The sequence below is a fragment of the Chiloscyllium plagiosum genome, chromosome 1, assembly GCF_004010195.1.
Source record: "Chiloscyllium plagiosum isolate BGI_BamShark_2017 chromosome 1, ASM401019v2, whole genome shotgun sequence".
Taxonomy (NCBI): domain Eukaryota; kingdom Metazoa; phylum Chordata; class Chondrichthyes; order Orectolobiformes; family Hemiscylliidae; genus Chiloscyllium; species Chiloscyllium plagiosum.
Window position 1 is genome coordinate 66788783 of NC_057710.1, and position 17262 is coordinate 66806044.

The 17262-nt window shown below is 40.9% G+C and overlaps 1 protein-coding gene across 1 annotated transcript in view; it reads left to right on the top strand.

The window, feature by feature from the left end:
- The first annotated feature begins 607 nt into the window (after nucleotides 1–607).
- LOC122549086 (integrin alpha-2-like) overlaps nucleotides 608–17262 on the top strand; it is a 76498-nt gene continuing 59843 nt past the window's right edge. Inside the window, exons 1-4 of the mRNA XM_043688310.1 lie at nucleotides 608–747; nucleotides 1677–1883; nucleotides 4774–4904; nucleotides 12301–12464. Coding sequence (XP_043544245.1) covers nucleotides 688–747; nucleotides 1677–1883; nucleotides 4774–4904; nucleotides 12301–12464 — 562 coding nt within the window. The 5' untranslated portion in view covers nucleotides 608–687. The remainder of the gene's footprint in view (nucleotides 748–1676; nucleotides 1884–4773; nucleotides 4905–12300; nucleotides 12465–17262) is intronic.

Genomic DNA, 17262 nt, shown 5'->3' on the forward strand with positions numbered 1-17262 from the left:
GTCACTTGTACGGTATGTAACACAGTCATGGTTGTCCAACAAGTGCTAGTCAATCATGAATCCCACCTAACAGGTTGCTTTTTGTATTGGGCTTTGTACACATGGCTGGTTGGGTACTTTCTACACTCCGTCTATTACAAAAACCAAAGGGGCATTTGACCAATCAGTCAATGCTAGGACATAGGACATCTTTATTTGACATCATTCCAACTTTTGTTTCACCATTGTAACACACTAGTCTTACCAACCAGTCCACCCCATTTTATCTACTTTATAAATTAATGTATTTGTTTGAAATTCGGTATCAATGGGGACAAAAGGAAATAGAGCAAGTGCATAACAGAGATCTAGTAAGTAAAGTATATCATTTAGGGGGAGAAATGTCTTTGTATAGCACTTTTTCTAGCCATGGAGACGTGCATTGCTATCGTTGGAGTAGACAACGCTGTTCTTTAATTATAGTATATTAGTATGAATAAAGGAAGTGCTTGCCACTGGACATCAATGTAATTCTAATAGTGATGTGCAAGCAAACATATCCATTTAAATTATGCCTATCTGTTTCGTCATTTAAATTGACTGATTATCTGCTTTCCTTTTTAGCTTGGGTCCTATTTTGGAAGCGTATTGTGCTCTATCGATGTTAATAGAGATTTGTTTACGGACGTACTATTGGTTGGGTCACCTATGTTTATGGGTCAACACAAAAATGAAGAAGGAAGAGTGTATGTATTTTCTGTCAATCAGGTAAAAACAGCTTTCTGTAGAATCTAATTGCAATTACTTGACCAAAAGCTGCTTCGCAGAAACACACTTTGTGCCAATAAAAATCATTCAGTTGACTTATATTGAATAAAAAATAAATCCTGTTGGAATAACTTAGACTATAAATATTTCCTAAACATTTACACAAGCATTTTATTTAGCCTTGCAAGCCTAAAGGACATCAAGTTGTAACACAGCAGCAAAACATTATTCGATAAAGGAACAGGAAGTTTATAAGTCTGTAAAGATAAACTTAGCTTGCAGCTCACAATGTGGTAAGTTTGTAAAGATCCACAGGGCCCACTTGGTCTAATGTGGGATAGCAAAAATACTTATAGCTCTAACTAGAATAGGCTATTGTATTGAACAAGACGTAATTTATTGCATGCTGGCAACTAGTTACAGGTTGCATTGCTGTGATAGACATTGTTACAAAGACTGTGTGGAGGAGCTGTATGTTAGAATGTTCTCCTTTGAGATCCTAAGCTGCCATTGACCACAAGTCCCTGTGACATTATCATACTTGGTGATTTTTAAGGCATTCCTTAGTATGAGTGTTTTCGCATCTTTATACCTTGTACAATACAAGTCAAAACATATGTTATTTAATCACACTGAGTGGAAGTATCCTTACCAAAGATTAGTTAGTTGGCTCATAATATAGAGCCTGGAGCACATTAGTAGAATGGATGGCATTGATTCAAACTGCAATATTAAACTGAATAATACGACATTTATAATGTAATGAAATCAGTAATCCAGGAAGGTTTTTTTATCTGAAGCAATGAAATGGTAAATATGCTGCACTAATATTAAAAAAATAGTATTATCTATGAACCATGTATCATTTATTTGTGCAATGAATCAACACCAATGCAGTCTAACACAATACAGATAATTGTGTCATGCAGCAAGGTAGCCTGGAAAAGCGAGGCATCTTAGAAGGGCCAGTTGATGGTAAGAACTCTCGATTTGGAGCTGCTATAGCTGCTGTTGCTGACATCAATCTGGATGGCTACAATGACGTTGCAGTTGGAGCCCCTGTAGAAGATGAACAACATGGAGTCGTATACATTTTTAACGGAGACCAAACATCGATCCTGTCAAAACATACACAAGTAAGAGCTTCCTGATAATTCTGATTTAAACTGAGATATTGGCAGAAACATTTCACGCTATAACATTCAGAGGCCAATGCTGCAGAAGCTGGAGGGATTGAAAGTTGCAGGTGCACTGCATGACCTGCACTTTGCAACATTTAGAGTCATAGAGATGAACAGCATGGAAACATGCTGTCCAACTTGTCCATGCTGAACAGATATCCTAAATAAATATAGACCCATTTGCCAGCATTTGGCTTATATCTCTCTAAAACCTCCCTATTCATATACCCATCCAGATGCTTCTTAAATGTTGTAATCATTCCAGCCTCCATCACTTCTTCTGGCAGCTCATTCCATGCCACCCACTGCCTGAAAAAGCTGCACCTTAGGACCCTTTTAAATCTTTCCCCTCTCACCCTAAACCTATGTCCTCTAGTTCTGGACTCCCCTACCCTAGGGAAAAAGACCTTGTCTATTTATCCTACCCATGCCCCTCATGTTTTTTTATAAACCTCCATAAGATCACCCCTTAGCCTCTGATGCTCCAGAGAAAATAGCCCCAGCCTATTCAGCCTCTCCCTATAGCTCAAACCCTCCAACCCTGGCACCAGCCTTGTAAATTGTTTTTAAAATGTTTCAAGTTTCATATCATCCTTCCTATAGTAGGGAGAATTGCACACATTATTCCAAAAGTGGTCTAGCCAATGTCCTATACAGCGGCAATACAGCCGCCAACTCCTGTATTCAATGCACTGATCAATAAAGACAAGAATACCAAATGTTGCCTTCACCATCCTGTCTACCTGCGATTTCACTTTAAAGGAGTTATGAACCTGCACTCCAACGTCTCTTTGTTCAGCAACATTCCCCAGAACCTTACCATTAACTGTATAAGTCATGTTCAACATTTCCAATCCAAAATAGAGCATCTTACATTTATCTAAATTAAACTCCATCTACCACTCCTCAGCCCATTTGCCTATTTCGGTAAGGACACAATTAGATGGGCAGGTCATGAGGTCAAACTGCATCAAACACTATCTGTCCTGTCAATTTTAATCACATGGATTCAGTTAATGCTTTTATTATTAGACACAGCTGCCTATTCCTTTACCCACTATGGTACACCTCCAATTTACAAGTGAGGAGCTTTTGTCTTACTGTTAATTTTTCAAGAAGTTTGGCTGTGTTCCTTAAGGGATCTTAGTGACTTATTGGATGTTGAATAGATTATCACTCTTTGCTGACAGGGATAAGGTAAGAGGAGTCTTTTATCCTGTTGATAATCCAGATTTAGTTTGTAGTATTCTCACCTCTGTGTGCAACATTTTGGATTCTATGTTAAGTTCCAGGAATGTGAGCACAGAATTTTTGTCATGAGGCACTCCTTCAGTCCTGCTGCTGTGTTAGTAATGCCAATTCATTTTGTCTGAGATGTTAAAGCAAGGCCTGTGCCTCCCCTCTCATGACACTATTTTGAAGGAATGGTGTTCTGGACAATAATTGACCTTGCAACAAACTCAAAAACAGGTTAATTGGCATAATCATATTGCTGCTTTTGGGATTTAGTTGTACACAAATTGGCTGCCGTGACTCTTACATTGCAACCATGACTACAATTCAACAATGATGATTTGCCATAAATTGTTTTGGGAGATTCTGATGTCATGAAAGACTCTATGTAATCATCTGTTCTCTTACATCAAAGGTTATTCTATTTTGAAATATTCATCTGTGTTATGAAATATCTGGTTAAATTTCATGTTTTTTTGTCTCTCAAATTGTGCAAGTATGTGTTTACAGTTAGGGATGAGAAAAGTCTCTAAACATCTGAGGAAGGCATACTCTGCTATACTTTAGTCTGGCACAGTACATGGATCAAATCGATCAGCTTGTAGATGCCATCAAAACTGGCCATGTGTTTGATCGTGAGGACAGCTGTAGACAACAGGAAATTATCAATGGAATTCAAGTTTGCTGAAGATTGTTAAATGGAATTCATCTAGAAATGTGCAAAGTGGTAAATGTGGGGAAGTAAAACAATGAAAAATAATATACTGTTAATGTTAGAATGTGACAAGGGGCAAAGAAATTAAGGGACCTTGGAGCGAATGTCCACATTTCCCTGAAGGTAGGATAGGTCAGTAAGTTAGAAAAGAAGGCACAAGGAATCCTTGCCTTTATTAACCAAGATACAGAAAATAAGAGCATGGAGGCTACACTGAATCTGTATAAATCATTAGTTAGCACACAACTTCAGTGCCATGTGCAGTTGGTCATCTCATTACAGAAAGAACATAAGTGTACCAGAGAAGGCACAGAGAAGTTCTATGAGGACGTTGCCAGGTCTGCAAAAAATTGCAACAATGAGGAAAGATTAGATTGATTGGAATCATACACTTTGGAACAGAGGTGTCTCAGGGGAGATTTGATCAACATATACAAGATTGTGAGGTTCTTGGATAGAGTGAATGAGAGGGCTTAATTGCTTCATCAGAAACATCAGGGACTGGGGGCGATTGATTTAAAGTTTTTGGTAGAAAAGTAAGAGGGGAGATAAAGACAACCTTTTTCATCCAAGAGTTGGGGGAAGGTGGAGGGGCATGGTAAGTAGGGGTCTGGAACTCACGGCAGGAAGGATAATAAAGATAGAAATACATAACTAATTTAAAAGCTTTCTGGATAGGGACTTCAAGTGATGTAAGCTGCAGGACTACTGGGCAAATGAGTGAAAGTGGGATTTGACTAGGTGGTTCATTTTTCACAGGATACATATATGATGGGCCAAGTGACCTTTTTCTATGCTCTAAACTATCCATGATTCTATAAAATTGCACCCTTTATTTCTATCATACTATTCTATCTTCAAATAAACATTCTAAACGTATTTTGATCTGGTTTCTAGAGAATACAAGCCTCAAAGATCAGCCATCAATTGCAATATTTTGGATTATCCATTGATGGGCAGAAGGATTTGAATGGTGATACCATCACAGACTTGTCAATTGGATCCATTGGAAATGTTGTGCAACTCTGGTAGGTGACTTGATGACTCTTTTCAATTTCTGAAATGTTATTTGAAGAAGTGCCATGGCATTTTCTAGGAGTAATTAGGGCCATAGAATATGATGTCTGATCAAGTTTTGAGAAGATTTGTAGCTCAGGTTGAGGTTTTGGATATAGATTTGCTCGCTGAGCTGCAAGGTACATTTCCAGACGTTTTGTTACCTTACTAGGTAACATCTTCAGTGCACCTCATGCATAGCAATGCTGAAAATTCCTGCTTTCTATTTATATGTTTGGGTTTCTTTGGGTTGGTGATGTCATTTCTTGTGGTGAAGTCACTTCCTGTTCCTTTTCTCAGGGGGTGATAGATGGGGTCTAACTCAATGTGTTTGTTGATAGAGTTCCGGTTGGAATGCCATGCTTCTAGGAATTCTCGTGCGTGTCTTTGTTTGGCTTGTCCTAAGATGGATGTGTTATCCCAGTCGAGGTGGTGTCCTTCCTCATCCATATGTGAGGATACTAGTGAGAGCGGGTCATGTCTTTTTGTGGCTAGTTGGTGTTCATGTATCCTGGTGGCTAGTTTCTGCCTGTTTGTCCAATGTAGTCATTTACAGAATACCGTGCAAGGACTGAAACAAACACCCCATTGGAAAAAACAGGCAGAAAACTAGCCACCAGGATACATGAACACCAATTCAGAAATGGACTGAGGTGAGCCAGGAGGGGGCATGAAAACGGCTTGGCAGAAAGGATTAGGGAGAACCCAAAGGCATTTTACTCATATGAGAGGAATAAGAGAATGATCAGGGAGAAGGTAGGGCCAATCAGGGATAGCGGAGGGAACCTGTGCATGGACTCTGAACAGAGAGGGAAAGCCCTAAATGGGTTTTTTGCTTTGGTTTTCATCAAGGAAAGGGAACTTGTTGTAAATGAAAACTTAGAGGAGCTGGGATACAGTCTTGACCAGATCAAGATTGATGATGTTGAAGTACTAGACATTTTGGAAAACATTAAAATTTATAAGTACCCAGGGCCAGACTAGGTTTATCCTAGGCTGCTCCGAGAAGCAAGAAAGGAGGTTGTGAAGCCGCTGGCGAGGATATTTACCTCCTCACCCTGCACATGAATTGTACTGGAGGATTGGAAGGAGGCAAATGTTGTTCCTCTTTTCAAGAAGGGTAATAGGGAAATCCCTGGCAATTACAAACCAGTCAGTCTTACGTCTGTGGTCAGCAAAGTTTTGGAAAGAATTCTGAGGGATAGGATTGATGACTATTTGGCCAGGCATAGTGTGATTAAAGGCAGTCAGCATGGCTTTGTGAGGGGCAGGTCATACCTTACAAATCTTATTGAGTTCTTTAAGGAGGTGACGAGACAGGTCGATGAAGGTCACCCAGTTGGTGTGGTGTATATGGACTTCAGCAAGGCATTTGATAAGATTCCCCATGGTAGGCCCATTCATAAAATCAGGAAGTATGGGATACAGGGAGATTTGGCTATCTGGAGTCAGAATTGGCTGGCTGCCAGAAGGCAGAGAGTGGTTGTAGATGGAAAGTATTCTGCCTGGAGGTCAGTGTTGAGTGGGGTCCCGCAGAGCTCTGTTCTTGGGCCTCTGCTCTTTGTAGTTTTTATAAATGACTTGGATGAGGAGTTTGAGGGGTGGGTTAGTAAATTTGCAGATGACACAAAGGTTGGAGATGTCGTCGATAGAATTGAGGGTCACTGCAGGCCGCAGCGTGACATGTACAGGATGCAGAGCTGGGCTGAGAAATGGCAGATGGAGTTCAGCCTGGGTAAATGCGAAGTGATGCATTTTGGAAGGTCGAACTTGAATGCTGAATATAGGATTAAAGATAGGATTCTGAGGAACAGAGGGATCTGGGTGTGCAAGTACATAGATCCCTCAAAGTTGCCACCAAGTGGATAGGGTTGTTAAGAAAGCATTTGGTGTTTTGGCTTTCATTAACAGGGGGATCAGGTTTAAGAGCTGCAAGGTTTTGCTGCAGCTCTACAAGTCCTTGGTAAGACCACATTTGGAATATTGTGTCCAGTTCTGGTTGCCCTACTATAGGAAAGATACAGAGGCTTTGGAGAGGGTGCAAAGAAGGTTTACCAGGATGCTGCCTGGACTGGAGGGCTTGCCTTATGAAGAAAGGTTGAATAAGCTTGGACTGTTCTCTCTGGAGAGAAGGAGGAAAAGAGGAGATCTGATTAAGGTGCACAAAATAATGAGTGGAATAGATAGAATCAATAGCAAGGGCAGGATTGACTGGTATGAGGACTCATAGTTTGAAGATATTAGGAGGAAGTTATAAAGGAGACTTCAGAGGTAGGTTCTTTACGGAGAGAGTTGCGAATGCATGGAATGCGTTGCCAGCTGAGGTGGTGGAACCACAGTCATTGGGGACATTTAAGCGACTGCTGGACATACACATGGATAGCAGTGAATTGAGGGGTGCATAGGTTAAGTTATTATATTTTACATTAGGATTAAACCTCGGCACAACATCGTGCGCCAAAGTGCCTGTTCTGTGCTGTACTTTTCTATGTTCTATGTTCTATTTAAACAGGCCGGGGTCATTATGACTTTGAGTAGTATTATCTTGATGCCATTATATTCTCCCTCAATACTTTTTATATTGAAGTTAGTGTATAATGGAAGGTTGAATCAATATCTCCCATTTTATATCATAACCCTATGTCCAAATGACTTGAGAACTATTTACTTATTATTGACTGAGTTTCAACACATTGTTGAAAATTCTTAAAGCTGCAAAATCACATCAGAAATACCACAATACCATTTATAGGAGCAAATATTGACACTTTTACAATGAATTTTGCCATAGATAGAGAGTGCATAGACTTTTCAGTGCATTTTCTCATGAAATGTTCCAATGAATTCAATGTTTAATATATGTATGAGAGACCTTGGAACAAAATGGACAGTAACAATTTGGAAAGAAGATTTGGTGAGTGATAAGAAACTGACTGTGGTGGTGAACAGTAGTTCTATTTTGAACGAGAAGAAGGTTTATAGTGGAGATCCCCTGGGATTGATGTTCAGGCATCATATGTCTTGGTCATGTTCACCTGAACCATTTGGGCTGCTTTAAGTAGACTTACAACCAACAATCCTTTTTATTGGTATTAGCCTAATTTGCTGATACCACGTGGGAAAGGAGGTCCACATTCCATCTTCAGCAGAGAATAGGCTCAGTTTTAATGAACAGAATTACATGTTGCTTAACAGTGCATTATATCTGAGATACATTGGAGTCCTTGGTAAGATTTCAGCTTCTACCTAACAGTAAGGTTACATCACTGTTTCTGAAACATTTTCATACAGACCTGGCACTGAAGGACTGCTTAACCTTCCCAGGAACAGTCCTTTTCATCCTGTGGGGTGGAGCTTATCTCATGATATCAATTAACTCTTTCAGGTTCCACCCCAGCCTTGGGTGACGATGTGGAGAGTACACATTCTCCCTGTGTTTGTGTGGGTTTCCACCAAGTGCTCAGGTTTCTTCCCACAATACACACCTCTGCAGGTTAGGTGGATTGGCCATGCTAAAAATCACCCATAGTATCCTAGGGATATGTAGGTTCATTAGCTGGATTGCCCCCATAATTCCACGTCTGGCAGTCTCCAAACTGGGGTACTAGCTTCCTGTATCCAGTAAAAGGTAAAGTTACCATAGTCTTACCACACCTTAGGGCTGCTTTCTATTACAGAGGTGGTGGCTTAACCTGAGGGTAACCATGCCTTAGGCAAGAAGTTGAAAGGGAGAGTCTTTCATGTGAATCTCAGTTAGGGCAGCAATTGAACATACACTGCTGGTGTCACTCTGCATCACAAACCAACTGTCCAAGCTAACTATTGTCTAGTATTAGATGCAAGGAAGACTCCTGATGTTTTTGATTCAATCAGAGGAACAACAGCTCTGAACCCTGAGCAGCGCCCCCATGACAGGTGTTCACTGTTATGACATATAGTTTTAAAAATAAATAAAAACCAGGGGAAACTCCTTCACGAAGTTTGTTGAAGCTGGGGGGCACTCCCTCCAGATTGCATACCTACTTATTGGGACACTGAGACTCCAGCTGTAAAAGCTGCCATCAAGAAACTACCTACAATTAGTTAGCAGCCTCCTATCCCAAACATCAGTAGCCAGTAAAACATCATAACCCTGTAGTGTCACCAATTGAACCTCTGTATTAACCAGTTGTTACTTCCTTGGAGCAGGTAATTTTGCTCCATGTGTATTTGCAGCTGATAAAATATCGCAGTGGCCAATCTCCTCAGAGAACTGACCTGATAAGGCACCCAGCAGTTTTACTGTATCACTCTCCCTCCACTGATAATCCCCCTGGGAGGGGCTTGTAAACTACTGGGCACTGGTTCATGTCTGTGACCTTGCAAGGAAATTTCAGACCGCTCAACCCTGCAGAGTCAAATTGCCTAAGGTCTAAGGAACTTGATGACTGGCTACAATACTACACCCTAATGAACATCACAACACCAGCCAAACCTCCCAGACCTCTGGTTTTGATGCAGTTCCAAGCTGCAAAATTACTCACATGGATCAGTTTACCACAACCTGCCATTTAAAGTATCATGTGTTTCGACATTCCAGACTGATTCATAAACATCCCAAGTGTGTCTGGCACAGTTGCAACATTAATCCGACATATGTAGGCACACAATGGTTTCTACTTCCGAGGCTCTATAACACTCTGGTCAGACCACATTTGGAGTATTGTGTGCAGTTTTGGACCCCATATCTCAGAAAGGATTAGATTAGATTAGATTCCCTACAGTGTGGAAACAGGCCCTTTGGCCCAACAAGTCCACACCGACCCTCCGAAGAGTAACCCACCCAGACCCATTTCCCTCTGACTAATGCACCTAACACTATGGGCAATTTAGCACGGCCAATTCACCTGACCTGCACATCCTTGGACTGTGTAAGGAAACCGGAGCACCCGGAGGAAACCCACGCAGACACAGGGAGAACGTGCAAACTCCACACATACTGTCGCCCGTGGCTGGACTCGAACCTAGGTCCCTGGTGCTGTGAGGGAGCAGTACTAACCACTGAGCATGATGTACTGCTCTGGAGAATGTTCAGAGGAGGTCCATGAGGATGGTCCCAGGAATGAAAAGCTTAACATATGAGGAACATTTGAGGACTCTGGGTTTATAGTCGATGGAGGTTAGAAGGATGAGGGGGGAGTTTAATTGAAACTTACAGAGTACTGAATGGCCTGGACAGAGTGGATGTTGGGAAGATGTTTCCATTGTTAAGAGATACAAGGACCTAAGGGCACAGTCGTAGAGTAAAGGGAAGACCTTTTAGAAAGGAGATAAGGCAAAACTACTTCAGCTGGAGAGTGGTAAATTTATGGAATTAATTGCCACAGAAGGCTGTGGGAGCCAGGTCATTTTGTGTATTTAAGACTGAGATAGATAGGTTCTTGATTGTCAAAGGAATCAAGGGGAGAAACTGGGAGAATGTGGTTGAGAAATTTATCAGCCATGATTGAGTGGCAGAGCAGATTTGATGGGCCAAATGGCCTAAGATCACAAAATTTCGCTGTTAAACATCACTTTAAGATGTAAGGCATGCACGGGTGTGGTACATAATATAGTTTAGTCAGTAGACATAAATATCAGTCACCGAAGATACCTCAGTAGTACACCAACTAAGCTGGCCATGTCCTGAAGGATGTATCTACTAGAACAAACAGACAGAAAATAGCAGAAGAACCAAAGCAAGGAAGTTACATACTTCCTTCTCACCAACCAAACTGTCCTGTGTATACCTATCTGCAATAGGATTGGTGGAAGCAATCATCATACAATCCTTGTGAAGGCAAAATTAGATTTACTGGATGCACTGTCTCAACTGACTTAAGATAACTGAAATAACTGGAGATATACATGAGGGACAAAGTCATGGGAAACCATTATCTATAGGTTCTTATCATGTCAGATACTTCTATGCCATGGAGGTGAGGAGTAATTCCTTCACTGTTGATGAGTTGACATCCTGAAATTTCTCACATAGTACCATGCAGGCATGACAGTATTACAAGGACTTTAACTTTTCACGGGGAATGTGGAATAATTAAGAATGAACATGAACTCTGCCTTAATCAATGCTGTCCATAACCTGAAAATAAATTTGTGCAGAGTTAAGGGACAAAATCACATTATTGTTTTGCCATCATAAACTGTTATTGCTGTTTGCGATTATCTTAGATGTTTGATTTAATGTTTTGATATAAATTCAGCTTGCAAGAAAAACAGTTATGAAGGTCAATGGAGAGACTATCCAGATTGGGCAATTGTACGTGCTCTGAGTTAATCGATATAGCAAAACAAAGAACTGCAGGTGCTGAAGATCTGAACGAGTATCTGTAAAACGAAAGATGAGTTAACTCCAAGTTCAGTGTCTCTTCATCAGAACTATCAGCAGCTGGGAAAAAAAGTGGGATTTCAGTCTCGGGGCTTGGGTGGAAAGAGTAGAGGTAAACGGAGAGGTTGTGATAGAGCAGAGAGAGACATGAAAAGAGATAGGTAAACAAGGAGATTATCGACAGCAGGCCAGGACAGATAAAAAAAGAACTGAATAAGTAATAAGAACTAAGAGTAGGAGATAATGGGTCAGCTGTACTGAATGTAACTTATACTATGTGATAATGGGTCTGGGAGTATGTGAGAATGGGTGACTATGATAAAAACAACCCGTGTCATCACCGGACTGAGTGTGAGGTGGGTCAATACATGGAAGGATGAAATCAAACTCTAAAGGTATTGAACTTATTAACGTTAGTGGTATTATCACTGGACTGTTATTCTAGAGACCTGAGTTTGAATGCTGCCATGGCAGATAATGGATTTTGAATTCAATTTTTTAAAATCTAAAGTTAAAAGTCTAATGATGATCATGAAACCAGTTGTCAGGAAAAGCTTGTCTGGTTCACTAATTTCTTTAAGAGTAACTGCAGCTTTACCTGGTCTGGCCTACATGTGACTCCAAGCCCACAGTAATGTGGTTGACTCCTCACAGTCCTTTGAGTAATTGACGATGGGTACTAAATGCTTAATCAGTGATGTCCTCATTCCATAAATGAATGAAGAAAAGAAGTCGATATGAGGTCCCAGAGGTTTCCACGCAGAAAATGAGATACTGTTCTTTGAGCTTGCAGGAAGGCTCACTGGAACATATTGCACCAGGCCTGTGTCAGAAATGTTGGTGTGGGAACACAATGGTGTGCAGGCAACTGCAAACTCAGGGTCGTTTTTGCAGACCCAACACAGATGGTCACCCAGTCTGCATTTTGTAATTTAATTGATACTGCTTTGCCATTTAAGTATTGATAACCACAATGTATAACAGAGTTTTTACTACTTTTACAGGTCACGAAGCATTGCAACTGTAAGGTTTACAGTGGTGTTTGAGCCAACCAAATTGTCAATTTTAAACAAAACTTGTCAGATCAATGGAAACCAGCTAATTTGTGGCAAAGTCAAAATATGTTTCCAAGCAACGATCAAACCAGAAAACTCAGTATCATCAATCAGTAAGAATCGTTAAATGATGTTCGACTTTTATTAGATAAACTGTCATATACTATAGCAATATCAGTTATTTTATTTTATATAACCATATTTACACTAACAGCAAAATTAGCATGGTCCTAAAGTTCTATTTGAGTCATGGCAGTGTCACACCATAACCTCAACTTACTTTCCCATGATTCTTCATGGGTTTCTACTTATTAACTATCTGAGATAGGACGGAAGCGTGGGACATTTCCTATTGGATTTTCAGAGTTTATTTTATCTATTGATTTGATTTTATTATTGCATATTTATAATTTCTAGTTTAGCAAGAATTCATAACCAATTTGGATGTTGGTTAAATGGTTGTTCTTTTGGGAGCCACCACACAGACCTCCAAACCAAAATTTCATTTGGATGCTCAAATAGCTCATATGTCATACAGTCCTATCGTAGGTTCTGCACACTCACCCTATTTGGGATTCATAATTAAAAATGATTCCAAAGACAGAAGATATGGGAGCAGAGGCGGGCCACTGAGCCCATTAAGTCTACTATGCCATTTAATGATAACATTTAATGACCTGGAAGCCTTCAACTTCATTTTCCTGCCTTTTCCCCATAAGCCTTGGTTCCTTTACCGATTAAAAAATCGATCTCAGCATTAACTTTATTTAACAAAATAGCCCATACAACTCTGTGATAAAGAATTCTACAAATTCACTGGTCTCTGAAAGAAGAAATAATTGGGTGATTCCTTACTCTGAAATTAAGTCCTCTGGGGCAAGACAAACCTATAAGAGGAAACAACCTTTCAGCATCTAATCTGACAAGACTGAGTTATAGTCCAACAGGTTTATTTGGAAGTACAAGCTTTCGGAGCGCTGTCCCTTCATCATGTAGCTAGTGAGGCAGGATCATAGGGCACAGAGCTCATAGTAAAAGACCAAAGTGTCATACAACTGACGTGACGTATTAACATATTCAATACATTGTGTCAATTGTATGATACTTTGATCTTTTACTATAAATTCTGTGTCCTATGACCCTGTTCCACTAGCTACATGATGAAGGAGCAGCGCTCCGAAAGCTTGTACTTCCAAATAAGCCTGTTGGACTATAACCTGGTGGTGTTGTGTAATTTTTAACTTTGTTCACACCAGTCCAACACCTCCACATTTTGTATATTTGAGTAAGGTCATCGCCCATTCTTCTATATACCAATGAGTATAGGTCCAACTTACTCAACCTCTCCTCTTACCAAGGATCAGCCAAGTGAATCTTCTATGGACTCCTTCCAATGCTAATATATCTTTCCTTAAATAAGAGGCTTAAAACTGTTCATACCATTCCAAGTGTGGTCTGACTAGTGCCTTATACAGTCTTAACAAAACCTCCCTACTTGCATACTCCATTCCTTTTGAAATAAAGGCCAACATTCCATTTGCCTTCCCCATTAGCCACTGAACTTGAATTCTAGCTTTGTGAGATTCATGGGCAAGGACTCCCAAATCCCTCGATGCTGTAGCTTTCACAGTTTGTCGCCGTTTAAATAATACTCAGCAACTCCATTCTTCCTGCCAAAATGTATAATGTCCCATTTTCCCACATGATAGTCCATCTGCCAAGTTACTGCCCATTCTTACATATTTCTACTCATAGGTCATTCTCACCACTTGCCTTCTAGTGCCTGGAATAGGGTGCCTCTAAGACCCTGCAGACTCCTCAATCAGTGTACACAATATTAATTTACCCAGGCACCTTGGCATGTAGAAAAGGAATACGTAGCAGGAGTCTGCAGTAAATGAACCAAGTCACAACTTTATTTAAAGAAATCAAAGGTTAAGAGTTAAACTTTACACTTTTAAAAATTCTAATCCTAACTATCCGATTCTTTAGAAACTTGAATTACTTCCCAGATACTCATTACTTTGCTGGTCTGACAAGTTTTTGAAGGGTTTTTGCCTGAAACTCTATTCTCCTGCTCCTCAGATGCTGCCTGACCTGCTGCTTTTTTCCAACACCACACTCTTGACTCTGATCTCCAGCACCTGCAGTCCTCACCTTCACTTTCGCCTGGTCTGACAAGTTGTTCAGTCTGTTCCTCACTTCACAAGTTGACTCTCTCTCTCTGCAAATACTGGAAATCAGAGTCCAGATTAGAGTGGTGCTGGAAAAGCACAGCAGGTCAGGCAGCATCCAAGGAGCAGGAAAATTGACGTTTTTTCCTGCTTCATTCCTGATGAAGGGCTTTTGCCCGAAACATTGATTTTCCTGCTCTTCAGATGCTGCCTGACCTGTTGTACTTTTCCAGCACCACTCTAATCTAGACTCTGATTTCCAGTATCTGCAGTCCTCACTTGTGCCTGTATTTCTGCTTCCCCTCCAAATGATTTTTATTTCACTTGAGCAGTCGCAGGCTGCTACACTTCTGACCTAATTTTATATAATCTGCAAACTTGGTTATCGTGCATTCGTTTTCCTCATGCAAGTTATTCATATATATTGTAAGCAACTCCAACAGGTACAGGTTGCCATCTTAAAAATACCCCTTTTTTTTCCCAACTTCTTGCACTTAATTATTTAGTTAGTCAATCCTATATCCATGCTAATATACTACCGCCAACACCTTTGGCTCTTATCTGATTAAGTGGCCTAATATGTGATACCTCATCTATTGCCTTCTGAAAATCCAAATATATTTCACCCCTGTTTCCCCTTTATCCACCCTGCCTTTTACTTTCTGAAAGAATCATAAGAATTATAAGTTATGGGGCGGCACAGTGGCACAGTGGTTAGCACTGCTGCCTCACAGCGCCAGAGACCCAGGTTCAATTCCTGCCTCAGGCAACTGTCTGTATGGAGTTTGCACATTCTCCCTGTGTCTGCGTGGGTTTCCTCCGGGTGCTCCGGTTTCCTCCCACAGTCCAAAGATGCGCAAGTTAGGTGAATTGGTCATGCTAAATTGCCCACAGTGTTAGGTGAAGGGGTAAATATAGGGGAATGGATCTGGGTGGGTTGCTCTTCGGAGGGTCGGTGTGGACTTGTTGAGCCGAAGGGCCTGTTTCCACACTGTAAGTAATCTAAAAAGAAATTTGTCAGGCATGATTTTCCCCTCATGGAGCCACGCTGACTCTGCTTGATCATATTATATATTTCTAAATGCTGTGCGATTGCATCTTCTATTACAATCTATACCATTTTCCCATTAACAGAGGTTAAGCTAACTGAGACATAATTACCTATTTTTTTATCACCTCCCCTTTTTTCAATAAAGGTGTTATATTGGCATTTATCCAGTCTTCTGGGACTTTTCCAGAATCTGAAGATTCTTGAATGATTAGTACCAATACCTTCACTATCACTGTAGAAGTTTTATTGAATTGCCTGGGATGGGGCATAATGATCTTTAAAGAGAAAATGAGGTCTGCAGATGCTGGAGATCAGAGATGGAAATGTGTTGCTGGAGAAGCGCAGCAGGTCAGGCAGCATCTAGGGAACAGGAGAATCGACGTTTCGGGCATTAGCCCTTCTTCAGGAATGAGGAAAGTTTGTCCAGCAGGCTAAGATAAAAGATAGGGAGGAGGGACTTGGAGGAGGGGCGTCGGAAATGTGATAGGTGGAAAAAGGTCAAGGTGAGGGTGATAGGACAGATTGGGGTGGGGGCGGAGAGGTCGGGAAGAAGATTGCAGGTTAGGGAGGCAGTGCTGAATTTGATGGACACCGCCTCCCTAACCTGCAATCTTCTTCCCGACCTCTCCGCCCCCACCCAAATCTGTCCTATCACCCTCACCTTGACCTTTTTCCACCTATCACATTTCCGACGCCCCTCCCCCAAGTACATCCTCCCTATCTTTTATCTTAGCCTGACCTGCTGTGCTTTTCCAGCGTCACACAGCAAAACAGTATTAATCAATTGCAAGGAGGAACTACACACAAGTCCTGCCCTGATTTGCCTTTCCAAAATGCAGCACCTGATGTTTATCTAGATTGAACTTCATCCACCACTCCTCTATCCATTGGCCCATCTGATGAGGGTCCCACTGAATTTTCCGGCAACTATACCTCCAGTTTTGGTGTCATCTGCAAACTTACAAGCCATACCTCCTATGTTCACATTTGAATCATTTTTATAAATTGAAACGCAGTGGGCCTAGTACTGATCCTTGTGGCATACTGCTGATTGCAGGCCTTCAGTCTGAAAAGCTGAACCTTCACCACTACCCTGTGTCTTCTACCTTCGAGCCAGTTCTTGGCTGAAGTATTTGCATCCATCTGCAGCCAAAATTACTGAGTGCATAATTCATTTTGGTGTACTGTTGGGGTCCAGAGCATCAGAGATAAAAGATTTTTGTATTTTTTATTCACTGCACATGATGTCAAGGAAATGCTGAGCATATTGAATATTATCAATGTTTATAGGCTGACAACATCCCAGCATTGCACTGAATACTTGTGCTTCAGAGCTGTATCTGTATATTGCCAAAGTGTTCAGTATAGCTTCGACAGAAACTCATGTGGGTCAGAGGACAGCAGTTGCAACATCTTTTGCAAAAAGACAGTTGCTTTATGAAGCACAGGAAAACCAGGTGCATTTTGGAAGCTAATCTGCGGCAGACAATATCCCTAGCGCACCACTTTCTGGGTGAAGAAATTTCTCAACTCGATCTTAAGTGGCTTATCCCATATCCTAAAATATGACCCTGGTTCTGCAACTCCCCAATCAGGAATATTTTCCTACATTCACTCTGTTAACTTGTTAGAATTTTATAAGTTTCTATAAGATTCCTGAAGAAGGGCTTATGCCCGAAACGTCGA